General features: G+C 42.9%; 1 protein-coding gene across 2 annotated transcripts; it reads right to left on the reverse strand.

Moving 5' to 3' along the window:
• Positions 1–318: 318 nt before the first annotated feature.
• On the reverse strand, positions 319–9,113 carry LOC132833409 (transcription factor Jun-like). Of its 2 annotated transcripts, none has more exons than XM_060851652.1 (3): positions 8,728–9,113; positions 7,871–7,924; positions 319–991 (listed from the first exon to the last, which is right to left on the reverse strand). In XM_060851652.1, the coding sequence occupies exons 1-3, from the start codon at positions 8,987–8,989 to the stop codon at positions 933–935; spliced, it is 375 nt and encodes a 124-aa protein (XP_060707635.1). In that variant the 5' UTR covers positions 8,990–9,113; the 3' UTR covers positions 319–932. The 2 variants fall into 2 exon arrangements, with proteins under 2 accessions (XP_060707635.1, XP_060707634.1); XM_060851651.1 differs by having other exon boundaries at positions 319–3,917.
• Between the last annotated feature and the right edge of the window lie 1,635 nt (positions 9,114–10,748).

Below are 10,748 nucleotides of genomic sequence, written 5' to 3' on the forward strand. Positions count from 1 at the left end.
AGAGGATTGGGAAGCTTATAAGGACTAGAGGGCAACAACAACAAAAAAATTAAATAGGATAAGCAAGGCAATAATATAAACAAAGACTGTAAAAATTTCTTTAGATATAAAAAAAGGGCAAAAGTGGATATCGAGCTGCTGGAAAATGACGTAAATCTTCTTAAGGCCGAAATGTAAGAAAAGAAGGAAGTGACTTTTGTTGCATAGTCCCAGACTAAAAGTTTTTACTGATTTTGAACAATTGGAGTAACAGGAGATGAGAAAGAGGATCTGTTGAAACATTGAGAAATAGAGGCTTCGGTTTTCCCAGAGTTCAAAAAGAACACGATACTTTTTTTTTTAAATGGAGCTTTATTGAGAGTAATGTCCCAAATGCTGCAAATATTCAGAGGAAATTAGCACAGACCAATGAAAAAGGTGACCACAGAATACAAGTCAGTTCACTGAACACTGACACCCATGGATGGAGGAAAGCACCGAACTACTAGATTAACTACGCAATGGTGTTTGTCTTTGATTAGCACAGACCTGATGAACCAAATGGCCCTTTCCTGTGCTGTAGAACACCAATTCTAAAATCCTTTACAGTAGATGCATTAAAGACGCTGATAGTTACTCCCAGTTTTACAGCAAAGAGCAGCCTAACAATGAACAGATTAGTACAAAAAGTTCATTCTTAAAGAAACTGGCATACTTCATAAAATAGAATACAGTAATCTACGAGTAAAACTTACTAAACCCATAAATCTTGAGTAGACATTTTCATTTAATCATAAGTGCATACAAAAGACATGGTAAAGGACAAACTAAAGTCATTAACGACTCAAATTATGGGAATTTCCTAACCTCTTCTCTTTGCTCCTGCCCCCAACACCATCAGGAGTTTGTATTAAAAGTCCCTGGGAGATTGGCACATTTCTTCCATGTCCATTTCAGCCACCATGGCCACATGGTGTGCCTTCATTTATGCTCTTTCTTAAATGTTTTTCATCTGAATATAAGATGATCATTAAGTATTAAATATCACTGAAAATGGCAGATGTTTATAACAATTTCAATCTTGATACAAGAGCAAGCAATTCACAAACATCTTGACTACTATCTAAAAATTAGTTAGATAGTTTAACAGTTAAATGACTAAGTTAGTGAATATCTACAAATAACATTGCACCACTGTACTAAGTGTATCACAAACTCAAAAAATCAATTTAATTAAGTTGTCCAGTTAAAGCAGATCTCAAGAGCATATGACAGATACAGAAAAGCTTTTCATAAGTGAGTAAAGAACCTTACTTCTATCATGCCTCTTTGGTCTCAATATTTCAAGCCAATACAGCAAACTCTGCTTTCAAAGTGTCGGCACATAATGAAGGAATTGAAAAGCTAAATTTGAAAAATTTTGACATCCAATTGTGCAATCAAATACGTTGAAATAATTTTTTAGATTACTTAGTGTGGAAACAGGCCCTTCGGTCCAACAAGTCCACACTGACCCGCCGAACTGCAACCCACCCAGACCCATTCCCCTACATTTACCCCTTCAACTCAGTATGGGCAATTTAGCATGGCCAATTCACCTAACCTGCACATTTTTGGACTGTGGAAGGAAACCGGAGCACCCAGAGGAAACCCACGCAGACACAGGGAGAATGTGCAAACTTCACACACTCAGCCATCTGAGGCGGGAATTGAACCCGGGTCTCTGGAACGGTGAGGCAGCCGTGCTAACCACTGTGCCACTGTGCTTGTTTTAGGTGTTAGCTAAGACAGAAGGACCTGCGACCCTTCTTCAAATAATGGTACTTGATATCGAGGCTTTGGTTTGACCAGTCATCTGACAGCTACCATTCAAGGTATTGTCTTTCGATCAGTATTGTAAATGCATTAGCACTCCTTGGACCACATACGTTTTGTTCTCAAACTTGAGAGAGGAGCTTGACCCTGAAACTCAAGTATCAAGTTTGGTTTAGTCTCTCCCTAAGTACGCATATGCACTACACAAGAGAATGGGCGAATGACCCGAATTTGCAGGCAACAACAGCTTTATTCCAATAGTGAAACACTTTCCTTTCAAATGTTTAAGCATTGATGTGCAACAGATTGCCAAAGCATGCAATATCTATACAAAAGTTACAAAATCTTAGGATACTAACAAAACAATTGCAGAAAATAGTGATAATAGACAATATCAAGCTCTTGCTCAAGTGTGCCAATCATTTGATCATCATCTTGTATTAACCTAGTTTCTGACAAACATTTCTCCCAGTGTATTTGATAGTATCTTGATTTTAACGAGCTTTAAGATGATTTGTTGCTCACATTGAGGTTCTGGATGTAGATTTGCTCGCTGAGCTGGAAGGTTCATTTCCAGACGTTTTGTCACCATACTAGATAACATCTTCAGGTGAGCCTCCAGACAAAGCATTGCTGATGATTCCTGCTTTCTATATGTTCAGGTTTCTTTGAGTTAGTGATGTCATTTCTCTTCTTTTTCTCAAGGGGTGGTAAATGGGGTCCAAGTCAATGTGTTTGATGATAAGAGTTCCTGTTGGAACACATTGACTTGGACCCCATTTACCACCCCCTGAGAAAAAGAACAAGAAATGACATCACCAATTCAAAGAAACCCAAACATATAAATAGAATGCAGGAACCATCAGCAGTATAAAAATTGCAACACAAAGGTATTCTAAAAATCTAAATTAGAAATTCATAATTTTATACTTCATGGCCTTAACTATACTTGAGATTACTCTTGGGTGGAAATAATCTGCAATTTGACAGTTGGTAAATCACAGATCATTCTTTTTGTACAAATTTTCAATTTCACTCAGTAACATGTTGGGGGCAGGGGGAGTGAAGAAACTTACTTTGCAAAGAGACAGAACTCTCAACATGTTAATTTGTGGCTCAGTAAGAAAAATTTGACACATTTAAATAAGTTTCCAAGAATGCATAAAATGTTAGAGCTGAAAATGTGTTGCTGGAAAAGCGCAGCAGGTCAGGCAGCATCCAAGGAACAGGAAATTCGACATTTCGGGCATAAGCCCTTCATCATAAAATGTTAACAAGAATCTTTTCACAAGAAAGCTGAAATTACATCAGATATGAACAGGAGTTGCACTGGACTCGAGTTGTCGCTCTTTATTCTTCTTTCTTATGCTCCACGTAATCTTTTAGTTGATTAACCTTGATCATGTTTAGCAGCATGGAGGATACAAAGGTAAGTCAAGGTAAGCATCCAAACTAGCATTCTTCAAAAGAATTTGATTTTAACCAAGTTAAAATTTATAGGGTATTTTATTAGAAACTGCCATTTTCTTCTGGTTTTAAGAGGTTAGAGGAAGCAAGGACCACTTGACATCCATTATTGACATGATTCATTACTTTATGTTTGAGGTGCACCACTTGCTCACGCAGAACACTGGCAGTTGAGGTTAATTCAAAGTTTTCAGACTTTAGAGTCTTTACTTTGTCTTCCAGTCTAGCAATCCGCTCCAGCTTCCTCCTCCGACAGTTGGATGCTGCGATGCGATTTCTCAGTCTCTTCTTTTCAGCTTTGATCTGCTGCCCTCTTTGGTCTATTGGAGAAAGTGGGGGAGATTCATTCAGTGGACCTACTTCAGGCACCGTCTGGGGTTCCTCTTGATATTTTGGACACATAAGCTGAGCCAAGGTTGAGAAATGGTGCGGTGCAGATGCTGGACCTGCATAGGGAACATGGCCAGTGGAGTAATTTTCAGGACCAGTGTTAGGCAGGCTTGGATTGTAGGTGCTGAGGTTAGTATATACAGGAACATCTCCTTTTGTCTGGGTTAGATGCAGATTACCATGATAGACTGAAGTGGAGCTATGGGCGGAGCACGGAGTTCCAGGCAAGACTAGATGCTGGCTCTGCTTGTGCAAATCCTGCAGTGCTTTAAAGAAAGAAAAGCAAAAATCACCAAAATGGCCATGTTATATATCACAGCAAAGAAAGTCCTTCAGTCAACTGTGCATATTGCCAACCTACTGAAAGATTTAACATCTGATGTAAGATTCAAACACTTTCCTTTTCAAGTATCTACCCAATTCCTTTCTCTTGTCATCTTTAGCTTCCCCCAGGATATGGGTACATTATTCCAGATTCAAACTTCACAATCTCAAAATTAAGGCTTTTATTTGACAATGGGTGAATTTCTTTGAACTCAAATTTAAAACATGAAGTATGCCTAAGGACATTAGAGTTCGGAAATTCCCAAAATAGAATGATTTCTTTATTGAAAGTCCACGCCAAGTTCTTGAACTTTAGCTGTTTCAAATACAAAATTTAAAAACATTTTATTTTATTAATTCCGCCACACCAACATTTCACCCACTCATTTTGAAGAATTAAGTATAGTTAGGTACTGCCACAAGACAAGCCTTCTAAAAGTCACCTAGATCCTGTCTGATTTGTTTATCACTACTATAAATATGTTAATATATTCAGTCCTGTCAAGTCTTATTAAAACAAGTTTATGAATTGTTTTGTTTTCTTTGGTTATCACACAATCATTTCACACCAATTGCATACAACAGTAATGTATGCCTTCAATATTCCTCTCGGGAATAAGTCGTTACCTCAGCTCCTGCTGTCCTTCTGTCTTGGCCTCTCCCTCACAATTGTAATTGTACTGCCAGTCCAGATTTTGCTTTCAGTGGAAACTGGCTTCTCTCTTGCTGCTTACAAAAGATCATAGTTTCACAGGGAATTGATGGAAGACCGTCAGTTAAAACCAATGTGGCAAAAAGAAAGGACGAGTCACTCAGCCCAAGCCTGCTCTTGACAATCTTACTGAATTTCCTTTGAACAAAGACATCCACACGTGACATTAAGATAGACATCCAGTCACCAAAACAGAGATGCTGACCTTTTTAAAAGGGTATTTTTATTCTAGAAACTTGTCATCTATGAGACAGCCTACGATCAAAAGTCTGAATTTTACCCACAGTGAATTTTTAGATACACAGCCTATTTTATAGCAATAATCACAGGATTTTTCACATTCTCTTTAAACACATCATCTGACCAGTAACCTTCCCAATCCAGATCTAATCAAATCATCAAGTTAGAAAGCCGAATAAAATGACCAAAACTAATCATTCAGAATGTTGCAAGGGTTGGAAAGTATTGGATTATAAAATTATAGGACAACTGTTAGATGATGCAATGCTTACATCTTAAAAGTTGTTAAGTATGTAGAAGTCTTGCAATGTCATACCAACATCTGTGTATGAGATTTTCAGACTGCAGTTTAGGGCAAGGCTTTATCATCTATTCATTTTCTTTGACACGTTGCTACTAAACAAACTGGGAGATCATGTGCTTTGCATGATGTGTCTAACGTACTTTCCAAAACTATGACTAGTTCCAAGTTACCTCCAGGTGCACATGCTCAGCTAGAGCCAACGACATGACCTTTGAAACTTGAAAGCTCAACTACTCATAACTCAGTAAAGGAAAGCCAAAGAACACATACAGGTCCTCCACAACTACCATGCTTCTATACAATTTGAAGTCCTACAGCACAACGGTACAAAGTCTTTAAAAATAATATTCAAATAATTATTGAGGCAACACTGGAAGTATGGCAATTGTGGCACGCTACAATAATCAAGTAAAGAAAATACAATTGGTCAGAAGTAATTCAATTTGTTTCTTAAAAAGAGACTATTAGAAACATGGAACAACCCACACATTTTTAGCTGCATCAATAAAATTCACCTTAAATCAGCGGGCATGATCCAAGGGATTTAAGTCATTGTCTCCTAGACTTGTACCATTAGGAATGGCTTTTAAGTCGAGTGGCTCAGTGGTTAGCACTGCAGCCTCATAGCGCCAGAGACCAGAGTTCAATTCCAGCCTCCGGTGACTGTTTGTGTGGAGTTTGCACATTCTCCCTATGTCTCCGGGTGCTCCGGTTTCCTCCCATAATCAAAAGATGTGCAGTTTAGGTGAATTGGCCATGCTAAATTGCCCATGCTAAATTGCCCATAGTGTTAGGTGCATTAGTCAGGAGTAAACATAGGGCAATGGGACTACGTGGGATTCTTTTCGGAGGGTCGGTGTGGACTTGTTGGGCTGAAGAACCTGTTTCCACACTGTAGGGAAGCTAATCTAATCAATTCACCTGGAACTATAATTATCTTCCACACTTCCAACAAATCTCCCAATCTCATTTCCCCGAGGACAACTTCAGCTTCTCAACCTAAGCTTATAACCAAAATCCCTAAACCTAGGAGCTGGATAAATCTGGACTGTACCTTTCTTGAAAAGTTTCAACAAACAGAACCAAGCACAGAACTCTAACCATGGCCCAATCATGATTTCATAACGGTTCAGTGTAATCTTTTTGCTTTAGTACTTAACATTTCTATTTAAGAAGAGCAAAATTGAATAAACTTTGCTCACGATGCTTAGAGAGGAGAAATGCAGGTTTATCAAATCTGGAAGTTGGTTAAGATTATTAAAATAGCTTGATAATTAGAAAACTTTGCAGGAGAGATTTAGAGATTCATGTAGGAAAATTGTTTGAAAACTTTTGGTATAACAACTAACAAAAAAAAACTACTCAAACATTGGTCTTTGTTACTGACTGCAGTACTGTGTCCAGTTCTGGGCACTGCACCTCAAAAACATTATAATGGTGGCACTGGTGTGATTGCAACCCAGATTTGTCACAATAGCATCCATGCATTAAAAAGGATTAAATGGAGAGGATAGGATCAATAGACTGCAAATATAATGTGTGAGAGATGCTGGAAACGAATGCTGCCTGACCGGCTGTGCAAGGAGCAGGGGAATCAATGTTTCGGACATGAGCCCTTCATCAACAATGAGGCGTCTGGGCCAAGGAGGCTGAGAGGCACAGGAGGTTGATCAGGGGTGCGGAGGGGTGGGTGGGTACGTAGCTGGGAATGCAATAGATCGATGAAGGTTGGGGTGATAGTGATAGGTCGGAGAGGAGGGTGGAGCAGATAGGTGGGAAGGAAGATGGACAATAGGACTGTTCAAGAGGACAATGCCGAGTTGGAAGGTTGGGACTGGGATAAGGTGGGGAGAGGGGATAATGGGGAAACAGGTCCTGGGCCTCCTCCATCACCAAACCCTAACCACCTGAGCCCAGAGGAAGAATGCCTCATCTTCTGCCTTGGGACCCTCTAATCACATGGGACCAATGTGGATTTCACCTATTTCCCCATTTCCCTTCCCACCACCTTATCCCAGTTCCAACCTTCCAACTTCAGCATCTATCGTCCTCACTTTCTCCCTGTCAAACTTGTTGGGACTGGGACACCTGCAGAATATCCATCATTTGTATTCCAAACAGTGACAAAGATCAACATTCCACTATATTTCTGTGTATTATTGTACCTAGAGTTTTTAAGCAATTTCATTACATTGAACTCCAAACCGCTATCCTGCCAGAATTCTGAACTTTTAAACTGCTTGAAAATACTCTGATCCATCTTCCTTGGGTCCAGATTTGATAATTTAACAGAATTGCTAGTCGGTGGATAAAGGCCACGTGGTTGATCAAGGCTGCACAGAGTCTCTGAAGAACATTACACCGAGATCCAGCTTCCTCCACATTTACCATGACTAACCCACCTAGCTTGCATACCCTTAGATACTATGGGGCAAGTTACCAAGGCCAATCCACCTAACTTGCACATCTTTGGATCCCTCACTAAACTAAACTAGTTTCTTAACTCAGTACCCATATGAAACATTGTGCCTCCACTGGCCACATCTGCCATACAGCCCAATAAAAAGATTGAAGCACTTTATGCACCCAAATGAACTACTTCTACAATAATGATCCTACAGGCTTCAATAAATACTTACAGTAGGGATGAGAGTTTTCCATTTGATCTCTGCTTCCCTCTAGGAATTCTCGACCTGAAAATTGAAATACAAAGATATTATATAGTATGTGTTTTTAAAATACCCAAGACATCTTTCACTTAAGTTAAAACTTTCACGGGTTAAGAATGCAGTAAAATACACACTAGAAACCAAAAATTTAAAACAGCAGTTTCACAAAAAAAACGCTATGGTTACCATTCTGCTCAGGACCGTCAACAGCTCAGAACCTGAAACCTAGACAAAAACATTAGTGTTCTACAAAGGACTGGAGCAGATGAGGTGGAACGGGCACCAAGCCGAGGATTAACAGTCTGTGAGTAAAAGGGAATTAAAGAACAAGGTCTGAAGAAAACTTTGGGAAGATTGGGAGGAGTGTGTTAAGGTCGCGTCCCGGGGCTGCCTCGAAAGTCCGAAACCTTCGTTTTCAAGGTTACCAGGAGCAAGAGAATGATGCAGGCACGAAGTGTTCGTGTGCAGTTGGAAGAAGTTTGTTAAAAAAGGCTGTCACAAACTGGATAGTGCCCTATGAAACACACACAGACACAGACAGACACACAGTCTCAGACACGTACAGCGGCAGCTTTCTTCAACCAAAGAATGCAGGGAGCGGCTGGGGGATGAGAGACTGGGAAATGACTGCAAACCGGCTCAGGGTAGAACTGACGGGAAGTTAAAGGGCTGACATGTGAAAGTGTTGGAGGGGGAAGCACGGAGTTTTCTGGCCGCCCGAGGCCTGGGCTCCTGGGGATATCCCCGCCCACCTCCTTACCCCAGTCCTGGGCCAATACCAGACGGATCCCCGAGGCCTAGCCGCGCACACTCCCCCATCCCCGTACCTTTCACAAAGGGATGGACTAGGGCCTCCAGCTCCCGCCGGGGGCCGCCCCCGTCCGCCGCCTTCTCCAGCTCGGGGGATCGTTGCTGCAGCGTGCCGCCGCCCGCCCCTGCTCTCGGGCTGTCCGCCTGCTCCGGCTGCGGCTGCTGCTGCCGCTCGCGCTCGGCCGCGCTTTTCTTCTCCATCATCAACATCATGATGGGGACGGTCTGGAGCCGGCCGCCGACGCTCACTGCCTCATCCTGGTAAAAAGGCGTTCCCATCCGGACAGCTCCCGGCGAACAAGGAGGGGGAGAGAGAAAAGGGAAAGGAGGCGGGTGTCCGGACCCGAGCGGCGCCCCGGCTCCGCTCAATGGGAACGTGGCGCCGGCCCTCAGCCGTTGACGCACATCCTCGCGCGGGTGACGCACGTTGTAATTATAACCGACGCGTCATCGCGCCGGCATCTGACGCGTACACGCCCACTTCTGACGTTACACGCCCACTTCTGACGTGTTCACGCCCCCTGTCTTCACCATCCCCCACCCCGCCCACCCATCCCCACTCCCCCAGACTTCCCCGGCTCCAGGTGCTTCAGAGCCACAGAGTTGTACGGTCACAGCCACCCCAGGGTCCCCAGGTTCGATTCCCGAAATGTCTGTGTGGAGTTTGCACGTTCTCCCCATGTCTTGTGTGGGTTTCTTCGCACAACCCAAAGAATCAGGTGAATTGCCCAGAGTGTTAGGTGCATTAAGTCAGAGGGAAATCTGTCTGGGTGGGTTACTCTCCGGGGGATCAGTCTGGACTAGTTGGGCCGAAGGGCCTGTGTCCACACTGTAGGTAATCTAATCTCACAGAAACAGACCCTTCGGTCCCGACTTGTCCATTCTCACCAGTTATCCTGAACTAATTTAGTCCCATTTGCCAGCACTTGGCCCATGCCCCTCTAAAAGAAAGCAGGGGCTGCAGATGCTGGAGATCAGAGCTAAAAATGTGTTGCTGGAAAGGTGCAGCAGGTCAGGCAGCATCCAAGGAGGAGGAGAGTCGACATTTCGGGAATGATTCCTGAAGAAGGGCTCATGCCCGAAACGTCGATTCTCCTGCTCCTTGGATGCTGCCTGACCTGCTGCACTTTTCCAGCAACACATTTTCAGCCATGTCCCTCTAAACCCTTCCTATTCATATACCCATCCAGATGCCTTTTAAATGTACCAGATTTACAAGGATGTTGCCTCTACGAGGAGATGTAGGGAGAGGCTAAATAGACTGGGATTGTTTTCCCTGGAGAGTCGGAGGCTGAGGGGTGACCTTATAGAGGTTTATAAAATCATTAGAGGCATGGATAGGTTAACTGGACGAGGTCATTTCCCTGGGGTATAGTGATACAGAACTAGAAGGTATAGGTTTAGTGTGAGAGGGGAAATTTCAAAAGGGACCTAAAGGGCAACTTTTTCATGTAGAGGGTGGTACTTCACTGGCTGCCAGGGATGTTTGATTCCTGGGTTGTACAGGAATACAGAATGTGTGGGATCTGTTTGACTGTGATCTAGGGGATATGTGGAGGGGGAAAGGGAGGGAATGCTCTGAACGTGCAAAGGGTAGGACACTGAAAGTGGGCATTCAGCCCACAGTCTCCATTCCAACCTAACCCTATTTTCGGATGGCAGGGTGGCTCAGTGCTTACACTGCTGCCTCACAGCACCAGGGACCCGGGTTCAATTCCAGCCTCAGGCCCCGGTCTGTGTGGACTTTGCACATTCTCCCCGTGTCTACATGGGTTTCTTCCGGGTGCTCCAGTTTCTTCCCACAATCCAAAGATGTGCAGGTTAGGTAAATTGGCCATGCTAAATTGCCTGTAATGTTCAGGAATGCATAGGTTGGGTGCATTAGTCAAGGGTAAATGTAGGATGGGGGATGGTCATTCTGGGTGGGTTGTTCTTTGGAGGAATGGTGTGGATTTGTTGGGCCAAAGGGCCTGTTTTCACACTGAAGGGATTCTATTCTATACCTCCTATAGGTTCCTCTACCCAGAGGTTTTCGAAT

The sequence above is a fragment of the Hemiscyllium ocellatum genome, chromosome 36, assembly GCF_020745735.1.
Source record: "Hemiscyllium ocellatum isolate sHemOce1 chromosome 36, sHemOce1.pat.X.cur, whole genome shotgun sequence".
Lineage (NCBI taxonomy): Eukaryota > Metazoa > Chordata > Chondrichthyes > Orectolobiformes > Hemiscylliidae > Hemiscyllium > Hemiscyllium ocellatum.